Genomic DNA, 26155 nt, shown 5'->3' on the forward strand with positions numbered 1-26155 from the left:
AATTTGCTGCTTTTCTTTAAATCTACATCAAGAAAGGAACAACTCATACCCAATAATTAACAGTATAATTTGCTTTGTATATATATTATGAATTTCAAAATACAGGTAGGGCTTCCCTTTAATTTAGTGCTCTGTGAGCACTATTGGGTATTGCCTGTGCTTTTTGCCAAATGTAATAAATAAATAAATAAATAAATAAACAGGTACCAGTAAGTGAAATGTGGTGTAACACATTACATCCATGAAAAATCTGTATCAAAATGATTGGTACCCATAATCCAGTGATTTGGGCCAAGACTGTGACATCAAATGAGGTAGAACAAAAGAGTACCGACTCCACCATGTTTGCTTGTCACTCATGGAAGGCAAATAGTGCCACTTCGGATAATTTTGCTATGGGCTTGGCAAACTTTGATACCAAGTGTGTTGATGTTTGCATTTGGCGTATCCCAAATGCGTAAAATGCTCAAGCTTAAGACGCACATGTATAATCATTCAATTTCAGGCTTTTGGCAAAAAACTCAAAACGTACACTATTTGCCCTCTATGAGTGACACAGCAGACACACCAAAATGGCAGATTTACCATAGCATTACACACAGGGCAATTTTGAGTAGATACTTTGTGGTTATAATTCTCTTTGGTGACATCTAACATGCAGCAGTAGACACATTAAAAATCAACTTAATAGAAAGAAATGAACACACTATATATATATTCTGGTCATTTCAAGTAGATCTCTCTAACATTGTATTTGACAAGAGGCAGTTCTTTTGATAAACATAATGATAAAGAGTTTATCACTTACACCTGCATATATAATAGTTAGCCAATTGGAAGAGGTACAGAGATATTTGATGCATATCTTCAAGTTGCTATAAAAAAGTATGCCTGATTTTTTTTTCAATTTTACTATTAAGAGGCTGTTAGAGTTTATGGTTAAGTGGTGTGTTTTATATCTTAACATTCTTGAATGCCAGTGTGACAACAGCCCACAAGGACTCAGACAGTGGGCTATTGCAGTTGAATCCATACACCCCCTATGGAAGACATGTCCTTAATCTTTCACACAGTGAGCATTTCCAGATGGGAGTACCAGATCCAACGACTCATTTTGCAATCTAAACCCCCTGTGTAGAAGATTAAGGCTACATGCTCTTTTTGGTTGAAATTTTTGGCGGGAAATAATCCCGCCAAAACATTAAAGTAATCTTTTCCCACAACTAAATATCATAGTCAGGAAATTAATGATGCATCTGGTAGCTTAGATCATAACTTTCATTGCACTTAGTTGCAATTATCCCAGAAAATTCTTGATTTGTTTTTACAGAGTCTTGAATTGTCGATGTTTTTGATCAAAAACATCACTCGGTGTATTTTGAAACTCGAGGCATTAACTCTTCTCAAATTAGCCCCAAATCATAATTTATTATATGCACGTAGCAAACACCAATGGGAATAATTGGATGTTGTTTGCGGAGCCTAAATTTGGTTTGATTTTATTTCACAATAATTCTAAGGTGAGAATTTTGACCTGACATTTACTTTTTGGATTTCAAATTTAAATTTATTGATATACATATTTTGAATAAATAAAGAGTACGCTTACCTTTCTGCAACACTTCCCGGTATCATTAAGCATCTGCTGATAACCAACATTTTAGCTGAAAACAGTCCCTTCCTATCATTTTTGAACAAAATATGGTTCAAAAGTCCGTGACGCTGCGTGTATAAACTAGCACAGCGAGATAACGAACAGAGCTATTTACGGTGGGGTATCTATTGTAAGCTATTAGGGTAGGCCTATAGTATATCTCCCGCAAGTGACAAGATGTGTCAAGCAGGGCGGTATATTCAAACGCTATTGTCTGGATCATTGAGTATCGATTGAGCACGTATACATGCAGCACGGATGTGTGTGGTCCTCCCCAGGTTTTGACATAAATTACAAATGACTTCGTGAATGACCCAGCGTTTTCATTTTATTATTACTAAATTAATTGTTGTTTATCACGAGTGCTAAGAGTTGTACCAGTTCAATTCATCAAAATTAATTTGTATTAAATGAAAAACAAACAGACAAGTAGAGTCATATGTCTTTCTATGACCGTATTCTACCAAAATCAAAATGATTTTCAATACACTAGAAACGTGTTGATATGTATATCTTTGAAAATCGCCGAATGTTAACCACAGTCACCGTGGCACAGCATAGGCATCTTTAGCATTCAGTGAAATTGGCAGTGGTTCGAACCCCGGTGAAAATTTTAGTATTTTTTATTCTTTTTACTAATGCGCTGTGCCGTTTTACAAACACGCCCCTGAATGAAACTCATGGGCATGTACCCTTAAGGACATGTCTTCCATAGGGGGTGTATGGATTTCAACTGGAATAGCCCAATGCATGTCCTTTTGAATTCTTTTACAACTGTTGTTCCATTCAAAACTAAGTACACACAAATTGTTTTTAAAAAATCCAAATATGAACTAAAAAATTATGTAATATAATCAGTTGAAAAAGTGAGGATGATCAAATCTTCTTCCTTGAACTGGATTTCACGACACGAGTACACTGAGAAAGTATGCACCTTTACACCATAGCACAGACCTAGTGAAATTTTAAAAGTTAGGTGTTTGCTTTGTCACTGTTACATCATTTAAATATTCGGTATAACCATAGTCATTGATTTTCTTGAAAGCTTTTATTTTCCTATACATACCAGCTAATTAAGCAATAAGTATTTGTTTTAGTTAAAAAGTCAGCATGCAGAGTTTGTCATCTGTACTGTATATGATACAGAATTGAAAATGGCCAGTCCTATATTTTTTCCATTGTGTCAAGGACATGAAATCATGCAGTGAAATAGGTCTTGCAAAGATACTATGCAAGAGACTAAATGTTTTATTTAATTAAAAAATGTAATGTAGCTTTTCAAAATGAGGTTGTTTCAGTTCCATCCATGTCTGATTGGGATATTCCAGTTGAAATCCATACACCCCCATGGAAGACATGACCTTGGTCTTCAACATAAGGGGTGTCAATTTCAAATGGAGTTGCCATTCAGGTAAATTCACACTTCCTGTGTGGAAGATTAAGGCTATGTCTTCCATTTCAATTGGAATAGCTCATTGTTTGAAATATCATAAAAAGGGGTTATTTTGGCATACTTGGTAGCTTTTTGAAGGTCACTTTTTACAAGTATCAGAAATTGGTTTAGTTTCAAACATAATTTTTCTCTCAAATATATTCAAATATATAGAATTGAACTTGTAAAAGCTGCCAAAATTATCCCTGCATGCCAAAATTACCATCTTTTTACAATAGTTTTTCAGAATTGCTGGATATTTGATCCTGGAGATTTGTGAACATGTATGAAATACTATGGGAAGGATTTAAATGCGCAAATAGCTGCTAGTGGCACAAAAAAATATCTATACAATGTCAAATTGTTAATAATGTAGCCTAGATTATTTTAACACATTGGGTTGGTTAAGTATTCACTCTTTCCTATAAATAACATATAGCCTCTTTGGTGACAAGCAATATTGTTCCCCATTGTGCAGGACAAGTAACCCCGTGTGGTAGTTTTTTGAAATTAGAATATAGAAACTATGAACTAAAATGTTACATAATATAGAAAAAATGTTGTGCCAATGGTTATAAAGGTTTATTAAAAGACGCAGCCTGACTAGAGGTCTTGGTATAACATTGGGAATTAATGTGAATTAATATGTATATGCTGCAAAGGAGTGTAGAAAGTTGTGTTGATGCACAAAAATGTTTGCAACCATAAGCATTTGTATATTGATTTCAGTGCCAGGTGTATAGATTTTTTACCAGCCAAATTCACATAAGAGATATGGAAACTACTAGCCAGTGCAAAATCTGCTACAAAATGTGGTCAGTGTTTCGGCAGTTGAGTTTTGATATATTGTAAGAAATACCTACTACATGATATCCAAAACAATCCATTTATATAGATGGCATACCATAGATGAGGCAACTGAAGCATCTATAAACACTGGTTAGGACTAGTCTATTGACATGCTTATAAGGCATATTCCCATTTCACTTCATTTCATTTTAGGACTATGTCCATGTCAGGTTAAGTCAGTATGCAATGTTTTTCTGAAACAGCTTTTAATTTTAATGCATTTATGGTTTGCAATGTGAGGTAGTTTTGTGCAACTTTTTATGCTTGTGTTAATAATTATATTATAAAATATAAGAATACCTTGTTTCATGTTTCTGGTGATATAAGATATTAAAGAGCTATATGGATATAAATTAAAACACTACTTTTGTCTCTCTATTTAGTGATTTCTGTGGACTACATACACTAGAATCAAGATTTGAGTTTAAAAGATATATCAGACACGATTGGATCCAATAAGGCCAAGAAGGCAAATTTAATATTCTTACATCATCTATTCATAGTATATTATTCGGAAAGGTTCTACAGCCTATAGACCACCTGACATGTGACATCATTGCCCGGCAGTGTGCGCGCGAATGAATTATGACAATTTCCATTGTTCTTTGCCCTGCAGTGTGCGTACGCATTGTAGTTTGCTCAGGGCACATGCATTTTAAATCGCCCACCACATTTCACATAGTACAAGAAAGCCATTGAAGAGTGTAGCGGTTTGTTCGAGCATATCGACGGAGTCCCTCGCCTTTGTTGATAAACAATGATGTCAAGTGGTCTATAGCATAGCCAGTGGGGAGCTGAGTGCCCCCGACAAATAATGCAAGGAAAACTGCCCCCTGACATCAATGAAAGAAATTCGGGAAGGCAAAGGAAAAGAAATGAGGCTACCAGCCCATTTCCCATCAAATTTCACCCTATTCATGGATCAAATTTCACCCAATTCATGGACCAAATTTGTGCGCGCTACGTGTGCACATTATCCCGATGAAGCCCCTTTTTAAAGCTTGAAGACTTTATTTTGCCCCCTAACCAAGAAATGCCAGCAGAATCCAATTGAATACCTGAGTGGAAGAAGGGCCCAACTCCATCAAAACTGTTTTTGAGATATAAGGAAAAACTTAATATTTGGAAAAGTTTTATAGACAGAATTTTTTCATATTCAGGGGACCTTTAATACATGAACATACAGGATTACATACATTCGAAATCATATATGATGTTTCCACGGCAATGGTACAGGTCTTAATACGAGCTGGAGTTGGGCCCTTCTTCCACTAATATACTGCAAGTACGAGTTCCGTAAGCAGATGTGTTATAAATAGCTACAGAAATTTGAAAATTATCCATTAACTGCACAAGTAGAAGTATGTAATATGTTAGCAAGAAAGTTTATTGCAGTGAAAAGCAGATTTCTTGGATGAACGAAATTCCTCTTTAACCCAATATTTGTGGAAGAAGGGCCCAACTCCATGGAGTTGGGCCTTTCTTCCATGAAAACCATGATTAAGTGTACGTGGAAGACTATTTAGAGAGTGGATTTTGGCTCATCTTTCACACACAGGGAAGAACAGTCTGCTGGAAATAAAATGCTGGGTCTAACTCATTTTTGTAAAAAATTGGAGTTGGGCCCTTCTTCCACTCAGGTATTCAATTGCTCTTCCTGATGATCACATAAAAAGAAATGGGTCACGTGAAGCTACGCAGTTTGTTTGGCAAATAAGGCTTAATTGGGTGCTGAATCTCGCCGATTAACTCTTCGGCGTGCCCGGAACCTAAGCCGCAGACCCACACCGATGCACATATGCTGAGAAATAAAATACTGTTGCGATATGTACTAACAAAATGTGTGTCTGCTCGATGAAAAGCCATGTTCAGTCACCCCGTTCATCGGCTTGATCGGCCCAACTCTTGCATTTCTCGCAACCGGCTTATAACACTTGACAACAATACCCTTACAAATTGAGTGTGTTGATTCTTTTCCCGGATTATATCGACTGATCCGCAAATTGCTCACGGTGAGTAAACTCAAGTAAGTACTACAATAAACATTAAGGGATCTGGAATGAGCATTTTGAGCGTTTCAACAGTATTTTGTGTGGGACATGAGAGCACATCAGACATATCGAATTGCATTCTGAATACGAAGAATGTCTTTCTGATATCAAATAATTTTCATTTTTGAAATTCACGATATAATACAAATTTTATGACAAATTATAAAAAATTGATATTTTTCACATTTTTGATATATAGCAGTCCTCGAAGTAAATTTTATAAATCTAATGACATATTCTTAAAGTGTATGTAGCTGGGAGGAAAAGCCGACGATCAATTGAAAATTTTGACCTTTCATATCGAAGATATGGATTTTTTTCCCAAAAAGACCTAATTTTTTTTTGTGTTTTGGGGAAAAATCCATATCTTCAATACTGTAAAGGTCAAAATTTTCAATTGATCGTCGGTTTTTCATCCCACCTACATACACTTTAAGTATAAATCATCAGATTTATAAAGTGTACTTCTAGGCTAGGATAGATATCACTTTTTTTAGGTGAAGGTTAAACAAATTGCAATAAAAAAAAATTCACTGCAGTACATTTCAGTGAGGTCCCCTGAATGGCTACCTAAAAATCCAAAAATATCCATGTAGTGGAAGTGTGCCTAATTTGCATAAATCCAATATGGCCGCTATTTCGACAATTTTCGCCGAGATTTCTTATCGTAAGTCGATGTTGTGGCACTTAAAAGCACAAAGTTCACATTTATATGGGTGAACTATTTTTTATATATCATTAAGAGACATATCTTGTTTAATTGTGTATCGCAGTATTCATAAATCCAAAATGGCCGCCGATATTAAGATTAACACACAGATTTTTAGGCCAATAGTATTAGTTTAACCTGGAATTTTTTTGTAACAAGCTGATTTTTTCTGGAATAGGTCTAGAAATATGTGTAGAATCACTGATAAAAAGTCCCCGCAAATCCCCTGTGGGCATTTTTCAAAATCCAAGATGGCGCCCAAAATGCCCGCCATTTTCATATTTTTTTCATAATTCCCAACTATACTAGCTGGAAACCGGGCTGGAAACACAAATAAGGTATGTTTTGAGGTATGATAAATATTTATAAATCCACATTAAGATGATTCAACCCTTGCAAGTGTCCAAAATCCAAGATGGCATCCAAAATGGCCACCATTTTCATGTTTATCTCATAATTTCCAAACCATACTAGCTAGAAACACAAGTAAGGTGTCTAAACATGTTTTGAGGTATGTGGAATTTTTATAAATTCCATATTAAGATGATTCATCCGAAACCCAAAATGGCGCCCCAAATTTGCCGCCTTTCCAAAGCCCGGATCTGTAATGTAAAAATCACAAGCCAATTTGAGACCAAACTAGGGCATCTGGAGCCATACGATTTGGATGAAACCTCCAACTATAGAAACCAAACTCAATTGGCTAAAAATGGCAACATATTGAAAATTTGTGGTTGAAGAGGTACGATGCTCCAGTTATGAAATACCTTAATTCTAAAGTTGTTTCATTTTCATTATACTCTTGGATGATTGGTGCTGTGTTGCAACAAGTATTGCCACTGCATTTTCTGCACATTGTTGTACAGTGAAGACCTAGTGTCTTGCAACTACATGTCATAGTGTTGCATCCATCAGGCTTACATCCACAAGACACCATGTGGTGGTACTCATTAAGTGAATCATCGGGCCCCATAAAGCTGACGGATGAAGCCTTCATCTTATTTCTATACCTCATCATGCGTACTCGTACTGTTCGCAGAAGTCCCTATAGGAAGTCATCTTTGCCTTTCTTGTGTACCATGTTGAAAGGGTTACGCTTTCCCCGGCGATATGGCTGAGACTGTGTCACACCCTGTGATGGCATGAAGTGCCAACTGCCAACAAGTAGTTTCTGCATGGTATCTCCCAATGCTTGCTGGATATCACTTACTCGGAACACTCAGGATTACTACAGCATTTCATGAAGGTATCTGTTGTTGAACTTGCCCAGCTGGACACCAACATCACAAGTATGTCAGTGTTTGTACCCACCACCACAACTGGTAGCTTCTCTGTCTCTGCTACTGTAAGGGCTGTGGGCACAATCAATGTATCGGCATCTGCTTCAGCCTGTATGACATGAATTCCAGCCATACGCATCCTCTCACTGATCATTTCTATATAAGTCACTGTTTGTTCAACAAATGTTGTTGAAGGTCATCAACACCGCCTGGGCTGAAGGAGAAATCCCTGAAGACTGGAGTAAAAGTCCATCAACCCCTGTGTACAAAAAGAGCGACAGACTGGACGCAGCCAACTACAGAGCTATATATTACCCTCCTGTCAATCCCGGTAAAAGTATTCTGTAGGATGGTTCTTAACCGAATACAACAGACTGTAGATAACCATCTGAGAGAGGAAAAGTGTCGGTTCAGGAGTTCCAGATGCACCTCAGATGCAGTTTACAGTACGCCAAATCTTTGAAAAGGCTTAAGAAAGACGTATTCCAATACACTGGAATTTTGTAGACTTAAAAGCAGCATTTGACACCATATGGACAGATGGAGGGAAGCCCTTTGGAAATGTCTGCGATCAGTAGAGCTCATTGCAAAAATGTATGAGCAATCCAAATGCTCAGTCATGGTAAAAGGAAAGATCGCCGATTGGTTTGAAGTCCTAGTTGGTGTTAGACAGGCATGTCTTCTCGCACCATGCCTCTTCAATCTTTATCTGGAGTTTGTCATGAAGGACGTCCAAAATTTTGACTCAGGTGTGCAAATGGGTGACATCCGATATGCAGATGACACCAAAATCATGGATATGGACTTTGAGATCCTGCAAATCTCCGCTAATGAATTGGAGAAAGCATGCAGCAGCTGGGGAATGGAAATTAATCCAACAAAATGCAAGATCATACTCTCTAAATTCCAGGGACTTATTAGAAGGACAAAACTTTGAAAAGACTTAAAATTCAAATCTAATGGATTTAAATTTTACTCTAATAAAGATTTGAATTTTAAGTCTTTTCAAAGTTTTGTCCTTCTAATAAGTCTCTTAGACTTATTTTTAAATCTTAGGAATTTAGAGAGTATCTGACGATCCAAGAGATATCATGCTGAACCAGATGCCATTAGTAAATAACTTCGTCTTTCTGGGTAGTAGTGTGCCCTCAGTAGAAGAGGATATTAAACGTCGCATAAATCTTCTCAGTTCCAAGCTCGAAATGCATGGTTGCGCTGTATTTCATGCAAGAGGAGATGCAGATCTGTTTTAATTGTAACTACAGCAGTAGAAGCAGCTAAGTTCAAAGACACAGTTCTTGTCGGTGATGACACAGACCTTCTCATCTTGCTGATTTTCTACGCTGATCTGATTGCAAAGGACATCTTTTTTGCATCTGAGCCCAAGGCAAACTCCAAGAAGAACCGGACATGGAATATCAAGCAGCTAAAGGAAACCCTAGGAAGGGGTGTGTGTGGCGACATTCTCTTTGTCCATGCTCTTCTGGGCTGCGATACAACCTCTCGCATATTTGGACTTGGGAAAGGTGTATCACTGAAGAAAATCATGAAGAATGACAACTTCTGTGAGCTTGCCAAGGTATTTAGTAAGCCAGCATCAGACCTGAAGGACACCATTATTACAGCTGGAGAGAAGGCAATTGTATGCCTGTATGGTGGTGACTCAACTGAAGATCTGGACTCTTTGAGGTACAGAAGCTATTGCGTAAAGGTACCATCAATCACGTCTGACTTAGAAGCAATGACTTTGCCACCAACTTCAGCAGCAGCAAAGTTCCACAGTCTGCGTGTGTACTATCAGATATTAGAATGGAAAGGAATGGCAGGCGACCTGACACCGGGAGACTGGGGTTGGCACTGGCAGGTCATGCATAGGAAATATCTTCCAATACAAACTGATAAACCACCAGCACCCGCATCACTCCTTAAAGTCATCAGATGCGGATGCAAGAAAGACTGTGCAACCAAGAAATGTACATGCCGGAAGTATGGCCTCCAATGTTCAACGGCCTGCACTGATTGTCGTGGCAATAGTTGCACCAACTCTCCACCACCAGACCTAGAACTTGATGCTACTACTGATCAGCCTGCCACGTAAATGTATATGTTCAACTTAAAATATGTATTCCACAATGTTAGCCTCATGATCTGCATCCTGTAATAACAACTGAACTGGGATTGTAAACCAATATAGACATATTACAGCTGCTCTTTGATGCACTGTAAGGTGAGAATCAAAATCAAATTCATGCAAATTAACCCACTTTTTTGAAAATGTATGTGTTTATGCAAATTAAAGAACCTAAATTATGATACATTTGAAATTCAAAAATAATTTTACAACATGAAAAGACCATTCTAATAATTGGCGCATTCACATAGCAAACACTGAGCGACAGAACTAAGCTCCCAGTGCTTGGTGAGTGTAGCCTGAATGCCCCTGAAAGGTACCGGGACCAGAACTAGCTTAGGTCTGGGTCGTTTTCAACGTTGATCCAGGTACATAGTTTATCATAAGAAAGGTCTATAAGTGTTGTCGCAATTATTCTGATCATTATTTTTATTTATAATCAGTTTCTCTACAAAAATGTCTAATTTGGCAGCCATTTTGGATTTAAGCAAATAAAGACACTTAAGCTAATATATATGAAACCTTGTGCAAACAAAAACATTCTTTGAAATAACATTATAGACATTCAAAGTACACTAAAAGTATGATAAAAGGTATGTATGGTGAAAATTTTGACCAAATATGTGCGAAAACCCTAGAATTGGCGGCCATTTTGGATTTATGTAAATTAGACACACTTCCACTACATGGATTTTTTTGGACTTTTAGTATGTCATTTTGGGCACCTTTCTAAAATGCATTGCAGTGGAAAAGTTTTTATTGCAATTTGTTTAACCTCAAAACACAATATTCCTAGCCTATTCGAGTACTGTTAAATTTCAAAAATATCAATTTTTAATCATTTGCCATAAAATGTGTATTACATTGCGAATTTCAAAAAATCAAAATTATTTGATATCATCAGGACATTCTTCGTATTCAGAATGCGATTCGATATGTCTGATGTGCTCTAATGTCCCACAATAAATACTGTCCAAACGTTCATACCCCACCCATTAATATAAAGGTTTCGAGTAATGAATGACAAACCGCAGAACAAGAGAATGACAAGATGTTGCGAACTCGATGCCCGTAACTGCTCGCAATTTTGTATATTAATTCGTCGGCGTACTGCGGCTTGAAACTAAAGGCTGCAGGAGAGCCATCAAAATGCTCCGAGACGCTGCAGAGTTAATCGGCGAAATTGAGCACCGGGGCCTAAGGTGCTGAAATGTGATGATGACGTGATTCAATAAACCAATCAGAACCTTCTGTATTTAGGCTGTAAAACCACTGAAGCTTGCCGAAAATTACAGGATATTTGGTTGCCAATCCGGCTTGAAATGTGGGGGGAGACACCCGGCCAAAATTGTGAAAAAGTGGCTGAGAAGAACAAAAAATGGGTGGGGGACACATCCCCCCTGTCCCCCAGGATTGCAAACTGCCCATTCCAATTTTGTCATCAGTGTTTGTTGTTCAGGTGCACTCTTTTGCCTTGATCAAAACTGCTGCTTTTGGCCTGGCTGGATCAGTTCTTGTTACAAATAATCCAATGATATTTTTACTTTGTGCAGTAATAAGTCTTAACAGGAAATTGATATGGAAATTAAAGTTTAAGAGCAAGATGGATCATGGGATGTAGCCTATCTGCCCGTATTCCCATTAGATTTCTAAACTTGAGTCACTTCATGGAGAAAAACAGTCCAGTAGAATCAGGTCAATAACTAATAAAAAGGCCTTGTATTCACTAATTTTCTTTGTTATATCAAGTCTTCTAGACCCATTTCTCAACATTCTAGTCCATTGTGGACCAAGTAAGCTCAGCCTGAATCCAGGTTTTTTGCGAGTCCAAATTCCCCTATTTTAAATTGGTTTCAGCCCTGCATTCACAAGCTTTCAGGTTTTTCTCATCAGTTTCGGGCTCCTTTGTGATTGTGTGTCATTCATGGAGGGCAAAATATAGTGTACCTCTACCAATTGTTTTTACCATGTAAAACTTAAAATCTCTTGTTCGTGCTTGTTTGCGATCCATGTGTAATTTGTTGTACAGATTGCATAAATTGAATGTTGTAACACTCATGCTAATATAAGTGCAAACTTTTGAGGGAGGTATCCTGTTTATTGTCTCCAAGGGTGGATTTGACAATTTCTTTAACCCCATGTAAATTGTAAATTGCTGGGTTTAGGACTTTAGATTTGTTATATTTTAGTGAAATCTACCATGTGTGACCAGAGGAGGCTTAAAGCAGAGATGCCAATCCTCCCTATTTAATAGGGAGGCTCCCTATTTTTGTGAACATTTTTGTCCATTTTGGCACCCAAATTTGGCAACCTCCCTATTTCTGGGAAGTTTTGTGGGGGATTTGCCATTTGGTCTAATACCATTTGGTCTAATATCCATTTCGTCTACATCCATTTCGTCTAAACCCATTAGGTCTATATCCACTACGTCCAATAAACATTTGGTCCTATAATCATTTGGTCCGATAACCATTTGGTCCGATAACCATTTAGTCTAATAACCATTAAGTCTAAAACCATTTAGTCTAACAACCATTTAGTCTAATACCCATTTGGTCTATAACCAATAGGTCTAATAGCCATTTGGGCTAATACCCATTTGGTCTATAAACCATTTTAGTCTTACAAGCATTTAGTTTATTAATAAATAGACGAAATTGTATTAGACTAACTGGTTATTAGACCATACAAGTATTAGACCTAACGGTTATTAGACCAAACGGTTATTAGACCAAACGGTTATTTAAGAAATATTAGACCAAATGGTTATTAGACTATATGGTTAGTAGACATACCGGTTATTAGACCAAACAATATTAGACTAAATAGATTTTAGACTATATGATTATTAGACTAAGCGGCAATTAACCTTTCTGGTAATAGACCAATTGAATATAGACTAAACGGGAATTAGACCAAATGGTATTAGACCAAATGGCAATAGACCGTTTTGTGTCATTGAAGTTGCATGTAATTTTGAAAACCTCCCTACTTTTTGTTTGAAGCCTCCCTATTTTCTGGATGTTAATGTTGGCATCTCTGCTTAAAGGCATTCCTACAATGCACTATGATTGGGAAATTTGATCGATATAACCTAATTTTAAAGGCAAAGTCCCCATTGCCACACACACAAAATGGTAATTTTAAAACTGCAGCCAACAAGCTAATAGTTGAGACTTTACTTATGACTGATATTTGATTTTCTTACAGGAAACATTCATATTGTCCCACTGCATTAATTTTATTCCTAAGTCTTGATGTTTTGAATGTTAAATAATAGGATGAAAACACCAGATATTTGCACACAATCCCAATGCAAGTATGATCACACTGTACCACATATGTACAAAAGCCAGACATACAAGGTCACAAACCCCATTGGGTTGTGGGAATGTCTTTAAACATCCTCTGATGTGTGACAATCCAATCTGGGCAGTGGATTTCATAATGTTATGCATAAGGCTCTGGGAGTCTACATGTAGATTATTTCACCTCATACATATTCATGAGAGAATGTCACCAATTCATTGGTCAATCGCACCTTGACACATCCAAGTTGATTTACCTATCGCCAGTATGATGATATCTTACTGGACAATACAATAGTTTCCCCCCTATTCATGATATCATCCTCAGAGACAAAAGTTTGTACTCCCTTTCACACTTGTGATTTTAGATCCGCAAAGGTAGGACTTTGCATATTGTATCATGGTCCTCTATGATAAAACGGCAATTAAAAATTTGTTATAGCAACAGCAAAAATGGCAGCATCCACGAAACGGAAAGTACTTGCTGTCCGAAGCAGATATTACCAAATTCATTCAGTAAACATGCTAAAAGGATACTTGGAACACATGATTCGTAAAGCTATGAAAGCTTGTGCTGTTCAAGATGTACTGCGAGGAAAAGGGAATCGTGTGTCTGTGCAGGTCCGAAGCTTTATTTAGTAACTTCAACTGGGCATGAAAATGAAAGGTATGCATGCATGCATGAATGGCCGTAACGTAAGTGGGCCTATATATAGCACCTATTTTCTTATTAAATGTTATGAATTGGAGTCATTCTCTCATAAATATGTATGAGGTAATAAAACAAATGCTACATGGTATTTTCAGGGAATAGGGTCACTATTTTACCCTCAGTACTGGCTACAGGCCTACCACCCCTTACCCTTTGGGTTCAGGTGGTGGGCCTGTAGCCAGTATCTCAGGGTGAGGGGTGGTAGGCCTGTAGCCAGTACCTTAAGAAAAAAATTCCCCAATTTTCCTTCAAACCATGTAATAGTTTCGGCAGTGAATAACATTATAATGTTAATCAATTACAAAGCATTTTGATACCAAAGCCAACAAGCAAGGAGTAACCCATGGTATAGGGGATACTCAAGTTTGGTCTGGGTAGGGATGTTATGTGCCTCCAAGAATCTCAAAGTGGTCCCATATTTACACCATTTCTCTTTGGCAAAATGTAACCCAATTTTATGAAATTTTTACAAAATTTGGGCTCCATATACATGTAAGTGAAATTGGGGTATTTTTTCAACAAATTTGAAGAAAAAAAATGTCAACATTTTACACCAAACTTGATGGGAAAGAGGACCATTGTTATTGTTACACAGAGGCCTTGTATAGCCATTTGTTCTGACTACCCAGTGTGTCACAACCTCTAATCTAAACTCTCAATACAAACAATCAAGTCTTCATACTTCAATGAATGATTACAAAAATGTTTATCTTGTTACTGAGTGTACACACATTGCTGTTGGCACTGAGAGTATAACAGTGTGGTCCTTGTTAGCAGCAGGGAAGTCTCTAGGTAGGCCTTCAGGGGTAATGAGCTCCCATTCTCCAAGCCGAGGATCTGATGTTTGCAGAATACCAGTTGAATGAAGCATGTAGAAGCTATCTGATGAACGAATGATGTGATCATATAAGCTATTCAGACCTGTACGGATAAAAAATATTCTTGAATTAATTTCTGTGTTAAATTGCAGTGAAAAAGAAAGAAACAAGAGCTCAATAATAACATGCCAACACATACAATTTTGAACACTGAGGTACTTACTACATCATCAATTTGCTCAGTTCCCAAACTATACTATTGCTACAAATTACATACATCGGTAGCACATTTTGATACAAATTAAGAGCCTTTTTGAATTAATAATGTCAATTGCCTTTATATAAAATGTATTATATTGTTCTCCTTGCCTATATTTGAAGAGATGAGTGAATGAAGAGCTTGTAAAGTTCCAAAAAAACCCTCTTTCTAAGCTTGTGGATCTGCCATTATCCAGGTAAGAAGATGCTAGAGGGTGTTGAACTGGAGGCTTATATATAGATGATAACACCAAACCCTGCTTTCCTCCATCCGACTCATCAGCTCATTTCGCAGAGCATCAATCTGGTGATCTAAAGAACCCGGTTCAAATCAAAGCAATTCAAAAGGAAAAGAATTACTTACCATTGAGAGAAAGTGCGATACCACCACATGTTGGAGTAAGTAATTGTTCCCAAGTGTTTCTTTTGGTATCATACACAAACTGGTGTTCCTTGTTCAGCACAAAAATGCAATCTTCAACTTTTCCTGGTGGTAGCTTAACCTCTCCAAATTCAGGAGACTTGGCGCTCCACTTGTCAGTTGCTGGATCAAAACACTGAACTAATCGAAAGGGGTGTTCCAAACAAGCATCCTCCTCTGCAACAAAGCCTGGTTCTGAAGATGGGTTGCCGGTTTCTGATAAGTAGTATAGTTTATTGTTCAGAGCGGCAATATATGAATCTGCTCTCATAGCGACCATCTCTATAAATGGAAATGAACTCCACGTATTAGTGGCTATGTCATATACCTCATTGTCTGCTTCAAAGCCATACTGTCCATGGCCACCTAGACAATAGATCTTCTTGTTAATAGCTGCCAGTTTGCAGTTCTGTCTACCATACCTCAAGGGAGCTATTGCTGACCATTTATTGGTTTTGGGATCATACCGTTCACACTGGGTTATGTGGCCAGTTTCGAGGCTGTCTCCTGCTCCAATCACATACATATGCCCACCTTGAAAAAAAAGCGGGAACATGACAGATTTAGATGGTATTACTGAGATCATTTGAAGCATGGCTAACGTCTAAAAATGACCAGCCTAACTGGCTGGTCCTATTTGGAAAGGATATTGAGTCTTGATTTAGTCTCTATGTGTGAACAAGTCATTATAAGGTGGAAGTAGCAGGAAAAAGAAACTGATTCACAACTTTTCACTACACGTCCCAGAAAAGGTATTAAATTTGGTGTACACAAATTTTAGGAATAACTTTAGGATACTGCACCCAAACACTTACCCAACTCTATTTGGTCTTGTCAGGTCCTTATACTCATGTGAAGGGTGCTTAATGGGACTAAAATGGTTAAATAACTCCTAGATGTGAGATCCAAAATTGTGCCTGGACACCTCGAATAAGCCGTAAAGTCCCCCTCTGGTCATGTTTACATTTTTGCTTATTTGCAAAGAGCATGTTTCAGGGATTAAAATGACACCTCAATGAACTTCATATGACAATCAGAAGCGAAGTTATGGCTTGTTATAGGTTGTCATGAATCAAAACGCGAAACTGAGCAAAACGTGTTCAAAGTTAGGGAAGCACAATGACCATTCATCAGACGGGCCTCAGAAAATGTAGATTATTTCATATTTCCACTTATTTCTTTAAAATAAAACTTTGTATGTGTTTAGAAGAAAGCTTAAACATTTAAAATCTGCAAAAATCTCAACTTCGCCAAAATACGAGATTTGCATATATTTTCACCTGTAGCTCGAAATGAAGTTTGCCGAGTTTACGGCTCATTCGCCGCGTCCAGCCACAATTTACAAAACAACCCAGTTTCAGTTTTAGATACTCTTTCCAGGCCTTTCACCAATGTTTGAATAAGCTTTGAGTTAGGGCTAGGATTAGGGTTAGAGTTGGGTAAGTGTTTGGGTGCAGTATCCTAAAGTTATTCCTATTTTTAAAATTTATAGATTACATTGTACTCATAATAATTATTATGAGCTCTTAAACATATTATCTGGTGTAATCTTGCAAAATAATTATTGGTTTTCAAACTTATTTAGACCTAATTCTTGAGTGGTGTATGATGAATAATCAATTATGTACCTGTTACAATGACACTATGTCCTCGTCTGCGATAAGTCAAGTTTTCCATACACATACGTGTCCCTGTGACTGGATTAATTGGTAGGAAAAACACATTGTAGTTGCTGTGATGAAAAAAGAGAAAGAGAAAGTAATTAAACACTATGCATACTTTTAATTGGAGATAATCACTTGATGGTGAAATTGTTGGACACAAGACTGGCAACTTCACTATGGTAACACCTTTTTTTACAATAAAAGTCAACATAATGTGTAAGATTTCCTCTTCTTCCTATATGTACTGTATCTCAATATATTGAGTATTATCGAACAGGGTTTACATGCAGTTAACTATATGCATGATCCTGGAATCTAAGATTGAGTATAAATTAACATCTTCATCAGATTTCTTTTCACACAGGCTAGGTATCATAAGTTTGGACTCCCTTTTTGTGAGGTGGTTGCTATTTATATTATACATGTATCTGTACTATAGGTTGGAGGTAGGGATGTGACTTCTCGGGTAATTGTGTGCCCTGGTACCTTATGTAATTTACGGGCAGATACCCTGGTACCTGTGGTGATTGATCAGGTCAAAGTGGAGTGAGAAATTTGAACTCAAATTTTTTCAATAAATTGTTTCCGAACATTTGTGAGTTAGTGAAAGTATACACCTGCAAAATATTTAAAGTAAATGAGTTAAACAACGTACAGCTTTGTTTGACATTGAACTCTGGCCCTCTTGTAATTGGATCTGGCCTCATTTAATTGGATGTTTTGGCTATAGAGAGCAAGATTATACCAAGGAAATACATCAACAAGTCGGTACCGTACCCAGGTTTTGGTTTCTCTACATGTACTACTTGGAGGAGTGAGTGGGGTGTATATGCCAAAATTTCAATATTTTTCATCATATTTTATAGCAATTGGTAACATTTCTGTTCAACTTGAACTTGTGACCCCCAGGAATAACTATAAATCTAAATAGTGTTCGAAGTTATCAAGATATTACTTGAACTTATATTGTATCACTTCGTGTATCATAAGATTACATTCTGAGACAAATAAAGTTGGAAACAGAACATATCCAACATTATCATCTTTACATGCAGGGCGGATTTAGGGGCGCAGCCGGCGCGCCCTCTATTTTTTGACTAGCAAAGGCGCCGGTAACTTAAAAATACAAAAATTTTAAGAAATTAAAAAAAAAGGAACAAATTCGGCCATGAAGAGCAAACAATGGGCCAAAACCGTTGAGTTTTCGAGGGTAACCCCTTTAACACATTTTTTTCGTAAATGGACCAAAAGGCGCCCCTTTATCAAAAATTCCTGGATCCGACCCTGACATGTATAGGCTACAGTCAACATATGCATAACTTATCCTAAGTACTGTGTACCCTTATCTGTTACTGACCTTTGACCTGCACCACATACTACCATGACATCCAAGCTCCCTCTGGATAGCTTTGGGTTCTTCTTCTTTAAAGTGTCTTGGAAAGATTCCTCGATAACAGTTTTCCACTCTGTAGATTCCAATATACTTTTGTATTCATCGCCATCTTTTTTAATTGCAGCCCATCTCACTGTGTTGAGTAATCTTTTTAAGTGTGGTTCTCGTGATTTCTTCCTATGGTCTACCCAGCACAGAATTGCTCTTAACACAACAGTTTCTGAAATATTGGTAAGACTGTGCAAGTCCTGTGGAGAGAAAAAAAAATTTGATTCGCCCAAATCGTTTTTTTGATGTTGACACCATGCAATATGACCAGAAATACAAAAAAAAAAAAGAAAGAGAAAACATATTATACTAGGCACTAAATCTCTTTATAGAAGATATCATTGTGCACTACTGCTGTCAGACACTGTTAATAAATACAATTTTGAGGGGAGGTTCCGAGTGCTTCCAGGAGTACTTTAAGTAAAAAGGGGAGTAATTTGTTTGTTTGTTTTATTTCTTCTTTTGCCTGGGTTACTCATTCAGTGGATGTTTTAAGGTATCCTCTGTTCTTCCATGAGGCCCAGTACAAGTAACAACTAACAACTCAAAGGTGATGTGATCTGCAAAAACCCTTCACATGGTGTAATTTTTAATTTTTGTATACAATGAACATGGACATTTAGAACTTTTTGAACAACTACAGTATTTTCATTTTGTACTTGTGACTTCAACATCAAAAGTTTGAGCAAAGAATTGAAGGATTGAAGAAAGTAAAGAAATAATTTTTAGCCTTTATTATCTTTATAAAACAAAATTAAGATAATGCGACATGTGAGGGGTTTTCACAGATCACATCACAAATGTCTCAAGTCTATTGAATTTCATACTGGGCAGAGGGGGCACTCAGTATGACAGTGTACGCATGTGTGACCAAGTTTTTTTGAAACACCCCTAAACAAGTTTTACCTTACCCACATATTAAGCCCCTTATTAAGATAATTTAATATAGAATTTGCTCCCTAATGAGGTTTTGGCTAGTAAAAATGCAACAAATGTACCCTTTTTGGACTCGTAATTTACCAAAAATTTGAAAAGGTACCCTAAACAAGTTGTTCAATTTCAGAAAACTACCCTTATTATTAGAAATCAGTGTTTTTTACACCCATGCGTCATGTGCATGACTTGCCTTGCCTAAAACACCACAACTTTTTACTTGTTTTCTTGGTCACATGCATACAGACCATTTGTGTGAGTGCACCCCCCCCTGGTTACTGGACTATCAGAAATATGGCTAGATATTGCCTGCATGGCTATCAGGGAATGGTGCCTTGTTTCTACACCTGATATGTTGAACATTGGCACTGCTTTAACTAGATAAATTCCCACATTATAGCTGGATAATGTGAATTTGACAGTATCGCTGTTTACTGGTATTCAGCAATGCAGGCATACTGGGATAGTATAATTAAAGCAGACTACGCAATGCCAAAAAACAATATCAGGTATACTGCTAATTGGTTTGACTGGTGATAACTACAAGGGTCAGTCATAACATTCCCATATCATATGTCTGGGAATTGAGGTCATCCTTCGCTAGGAATACACAATAAAAGTTTGGTTGATGCTATAGAACACTTTACATGTGACGTCATTGACCGGCAGTATGCGCGCAAATTATGGCAATTTCCTTTGCCCTGCAATGTGCATACGCATTATAGTTTGCTCAGGGCATGTGCATTTTAAATCGCCCACAACATTTCGTATCTAGTACAAGAAAGTCATTGAACAGTGAGCAGTTCGTTCAAGCATATCAATAGACCAGTCCCTCACCTTTGTTGATAAACAATGATGTCAAGTAGTCTACAGAATGAATGTTATTGTGCAAGTCCAACAAGATAGTGTGTAACAGCACTAATATTATTTTAATAAATGTGCTTACATGTCCAATATTCAGGCTCTCTTGTTTCAGGAAGCTGAACAATGAATTTGGTGCCAGCTTTAAAAATTCACGACCTTGATGCACATCAAGAAAATTCTTCAGAATATATTTACTTAATGATCTGGCCATTTCTTGAGACCCAAGTCTGCCTGCTAGTACCCAGACACCAATACAGTTGTTTGGTGATATATGTTCACCTGTGTGTGGTGTAAAAAGAAAAAATGAATACAAAGAGAAAGGGTTAATAATAATAATAACAAAGCCATTGTTGTATTTGACCTTAATTAGTGCCCTGCCTCTACATGTAAATAACACACCTTGCTGACCAGAGTTTTAGATATTACAGTTGAAATCCACATGATACACCAATGGAAGACATGTCCATAATCTTCCACACAGGGAGTGTGAATTTCAAATGGGGTTACCTGAATGGGTGGTTGGGGCATTTCTTCCATAGGGTATATGAATTTCATGGAATGGCCCATTTGTGATTGCAACCCAATTTCTAGAATGGAAGACCACCTGTAACCCCACATCAAAATGATTTTTTTCACCTCAAAGTCATATGCAACCAATGTTTGCTTTCAATCACCACTTGACTTCACATCCTACTGATTCCTTAAATGCAAGTAATTGGGTCACAAAAGGGAAATTAAATTTGAAAATGGAAAATGATACAGGCATTGAGTTGAAAAGATTAGAAAATGAACAGTTTTAAATGTATTTACAGCTAAAGTGTATTATGACAGATGAAACAATAATGGCTGAAATGTAACAAAACTCAGCAGTGTATGGCAAGATATAGTTTGCACTTGAAAACTTTTTTAATTTGTTTGTTTCCCCTAAACCTGGTAACTCAATACAGGTGAATAAAAATGGAAAAACAAAACAAAAACAAAAACATGTTGTCTCAATTGCCAAACCATGTTTTAACCAAAAACCTGATTAAAATCAATTTTCAATTTTCAAATTGAGAAGTAAACTTGGCTATTCAAAATGACAAACATACTTTTTCAATTCAAGAAACCAAGTAAATCAAATTTGAAAATCCAGGTATTTTTAATCGAGAAACCAGCTCTATCGATTTGAGAAATCAAGTTTCTCAGCTTAGAAAAACAAAGCAGGTATTTCTTTTATTGTGCAAATAACTTACTGATAGATGTACAAGATGGTAAAGAATAAAAGAACATAATAAAGATTGGGAAGCAGAAATTGAGAGTGACATATAACTTGATGAGAATGACAGGCTCTTCCAATTACTGTAAACATATTCAAAGATTATAAAGATCCCTTCCTGTTCCTTACCTAATTCAGACCAGCACATTGCTTTTTAGGTCCTCCATCATAAGGGCATCAGCTGCGATGAGAATATCTTCAACATTATCCTCATTCAACCGAATCACACCACTATAGATGTAATCCAGTACAAGCTTAAAGGTATTGCAACTTAAGTTGGGTAACTTCAGCTCCACTTTTGAGTTTATACTGGCTCCTTGAGGTGTAGCAGAAGAACATGAAGCAGTGGTAGAGCCACCTGGTTTGGAAGTCAAATCATCTTCTTGTGTGTTTGATGAAGGACTGTTAGTGTTGGCAGATTTAGTGTCTAAACTGTCTCCTTGTGTGTCAGTTGTTATGGTAGTGCACATAGTTAGTGTACTGTCTGCTTGAGGTACATCAGTAGAACATGAAGAAATGGTAGAGGCATCTGGTTTGGTGTTCAAAGGACTATTAGTGTCAGTAGATTTGGCGTCTAAACTGTCTCCATGGTGTGTGTCAGTTGTAGAGGGATGGCAGGTGGGGTTAACAGATTCAATGTTGTCTGGCTGTTGTTTTGCAGTACTAGTACCAGATGAAGTCTTGCCGAAATTACTTGGTGGTGATGTATCGTATTGTATCAAATACCTGAAAAGTGAGAAAACCATATCAAATGTTACGGTATTACAAAAAATTACAATATACATTTGGCCACATTTTATTACAGTTTGTATACGATAAATACAAATTTATTAAACATGGTAACAAATATTCTCTAGCAAATTGGTTATACAATGGAACTGGTAGCATATTATAAATTTGGGATATTAAATATCTTCCTGAACAGCCAGAATATGGTATGGGTGGTTGAACGTGGAGGGCTGGCTTATTTATGATGACGCTATCGCGCATGGTCAAAGATGATTCCTTACATGTACTAGCCACTGGAATTAGTTAGAACATGATCCATTCATTATAATGAACAGAATGGCTGTTGGTGGGACCTCATGTCTTTGCATCGACTGTGACCTTTAGTCCCCGACATTGCCCTTATGAACTTACATCCTCCTAGTTCGCAAGGCAAACTTTAAAAAAACGGGCAAAACTACATCACTTGATTTTTAATGTACTGGATTAGAGACTACATGTACTAACCTGAACTTGGTTAAAAATCAAGTGACGTAGTACTCACACAAAACATAGACTGGCTAAACTTACAGTCTAGGGTCCCTATCCATATAGGGACTCTATTCCAGTCCACAAAAAACTGCCCTCATCGCTTGTGATTTGTGGCTTATTCTCCGGGGATTTTTGACACTCACTGCACTGGATCGTATGCCAATGAATATTTATTTTTTTCGGGATTAATAATGGAGTATTAATTACAATTTCAAGCATAGACGTTTGTAGGTACAAAATGTATACAACAACCCATGTAATTAATATTATGACAAACATGCAGCTATGTTTAACTACAGGAGCCTTGTATTGTTTACTACAAGCTCTAATTGAAATTACATTGCACTAGCTTTTTGTATAGGCCCTACACATAACGAGGTATATTCTAACATCCTCCTGATCAGAGGTAAATGACCTTGCAATTGTGTCATCTGCCGGGTCGATGGCCCTCAGACACACACACACACAGGCATAGAGTTCTGCAGTAGCATGTTTTGTTGACATTTTTTTAATGTTTACATCCATTATGGCAGTTCTCAAATGACAACTCAAATACAAAGGATATCAGTTGGCAATTGTAATGTTATGCAATCAAGTTTATAACACTATCTGTCTTACCTTGAGCAGAAAGTCACTGAGTCACGCCATTCAAGTACATATTGATTACCTCAAGTGGCCTACTGCAGTAACCAGATATAACCCTGTGTGATTTCTATGTTATTTTGCAATTTACAAAACCATGTTTTCCTTGATTTTGGTATGAAATTGAGCAAATAAATTTCAATGTCATGTCAATTTGGAGTTATTAAGGGCAAATAAAACTGATTTGAGGTAAGTTTTATCTGTTTGGAATCTGTATTGACTATTCTGAGGGAATTACTGCAATGTAAACAAACTAACTCATGGCCCATATGAACATGGTGTACTGGTTTTCAGTACCCTGTTTTCCATGGGTGACCAACTTCCTGCCTCGGTAGTGTCAGCCGAATCCCTGGATTCCTTCAGGAGTAGGCTGAACCCGCTGACACTCCGCTAACCGCTCAGTGGTTTTGGTTTTTACTTGCACCCTATTCTGCACCTGTAAATAGTTTCTCAAAGAGCATCACTGGAAGTCGTGTTCCTGCTCGCCACATTTACTCTCGTAGAGAGGACTGTACTTCAAAGGAAGAAGAAGAAGAGACTTCAGAAGACTAGGAACCATGGATTTGATCAATGACCAAGCTCAGTGACAATGGCAATGACCTATCATGCCTATTGTTTTAATGGCTGGGTTTGTTGAGGGCTATGAAATCGGTGTCCATTAGTTTGGTGAGTTCAGTTGCTATGATTGCTATCATCATGTACAAAACATACATAAATCTACAATCATTAAAGTCTTATTCAGATTTCATTTGACAGCTTAAAATTAAATTAACCATCGCGTATACACGCGCGACGTCAAGCGTGTGCATTGGACTTTGTGCAAATAATACGCGCTGGACGGCTAGCAGTACGCTTAATTTGTAAAAGGGAATCTGAATAAGACTTTATCATGACAAATATAATGTATTAAAGCTTACCTGAAATACTGTGATGCTGCAGCCACTATGACTTTGTGGACTTGAAATTCTTCTCCATCAACGACTAAAACCAAGTCACAAAACGCCGATTCTGACTGAAATTCCCTTGCTTTAATAAGCACTCTGCTTGATGGTCAATATCACTTTTCAAGTCTGCCATTCTGAAATTTCAGTAGCAAAAGTTCAGTTTCAGAGTCAAAACTTGCAAAATGATCTCAAAATTTGGTGCAGTGGTTATATACAGCATGTGGTCAGCATATTCCTACAAGCTGTCGCTGAAAGGTTGAACGACCTTTTTCTTCCAGTCACATGCCCTTTTTTCTCTTTTTTTTTTTGGGGGGGTGAAGAGAGGAGCCGGGTAGACAAGAGAGAAGAAACGTGGAGAGACAAGTTTCATGGGCCCTCGAATTAAACAATTTGATTGATTCTTTGATTGATTGATTTTTGATTGATTGATTGATATGTTGATTGATTTGGTTAAAAGACCATAGCCTAAATAATGGCTTACTAAAATTACTGAAAGTAAAAAGCCTGGTTTTTGCCCGAATCTCAACCATTTTTGGAGAAGTTGGTCATTTAGGCCTACTAACCTTTGGTCTGAAATGGACATATCGCGAAATGCAACGAAGGTATCACCCCCGTGGGGGGCACTCAACTTTAGAAGTGACGGGTATGTGCCTACCGGTGTCGCGAAGTAGGGGCCTATCGGTAACAAAGCGTTATTTTAAAAAAGGGGTTATTGGGTACAAACAAAATAAAAAGGGGGTCATTGGGTATAATATTTTGAAAAAAGGGGGTCATTGAGTATAAGATTTCAAAAAAAGGGTCATCGGGTAGAAAATTTTGGAAAAATTGAGCAAAATTTTGAGAGTTTCGGCATAATTTTGAAAAAATGGAGCACTAAAATTTGAAAGTTTCGGCATTATTTTGTTGCATTTTGATGATGCTCTTCTAGAAAACCTAGAAAAAAAGGGGTCATTGAGTAGCCGCAACCGCAACCAAAAAAAGGGGGTCATCGGGTATGACTTTAAAAAAAATGGTGTCATCGGGTATAGTCGACTTCAAAAGAGGGGGCCTATTGACAGGCACATACCGTCACTTCCAAAGTTGAGTGCCCGGGTATCACCCCCTGTATCAAATGAAAGGGGAAAATGTAAAGAATACACCAAGGGCTGTGCAGTAATTATGAGCCCCCTCCCGAGGTAAAATTTCCATACAGCTCACCATGATTGCCACCAAAAATCACTTTCCCCCCCCCCCTCTCTTGGCCCACCAAAATCTCTTTGCCCCCCCCCCCCCTTGCGCATGCCAAATTTTTGGGATATTTATAAACCTTAAATGGTCTAGATTCATCGGTTTGCAGCGAGTTTGAGCAGGAAAATTTGCACATTTAAGTGTTTCCGACTGTTTTTCTAAGCCTTTTAGAGCGCTTTTATTTAAAAGGCCCCCATGAATGTGTGCAACTGCCAAAAATTGCTTCCCCCCTCAGCTTGCCAAAAATTGTCCCCCCTTATGGCTTGCCAAAAATTTGCACCCCCCCTTTTTACCCTCCCCAG

General features: G+C 37.4%; 1 protein-coding gene across 1 annotated transcript; it reads right to left on the minus strand.

The window, feature by feature from the left end:
* Positions 1-14463: 14463 nt before the first annotated feature.
* Positions 14464-24853, minus strand: LOC140152851 (kelch-like ECH-associated protein 1B). Its single transcript, XM_072175374.1, has 7 exons — positions 24600-24853; positions 21913-22509; positions 20608-20804; positions 18645-18928; positions 17252-17355; positions 15567-16157; positions 14464-15047 (listed from the first exon to the last, which is right to left on the minus strand). The coding sequence occupies exons 2-7, from the start codon at positions 21929-21931 to the stop codon at positions 14833-14835; spliced, it is 1410 nt and encodes a 469-aa protein (XP_072031475.1). The 5' UTR covers positions 21932-22509; positions 24600-24853; the 3' UTR covers positions 14464-14832.
* Positions 24854-26155: the final 1302 nt, after the last annotated feature.

The sequence above is a fragment of the Amphiura filiformis genome, chromosome 5 (genome assembly GCF_039555335.1).
Source record: "Amphiura filiformis chromosome 5, Afil_fr2py, whole genome shotgun sequence".
NCBI classification, from domain to species: domain Eukaryota; kingdom Metazoa; phylum Echinodermata; class Ophiuroidea; order Amphilepidida; family Amphiuridae; genus Amphiura; species Amphiura filiformis.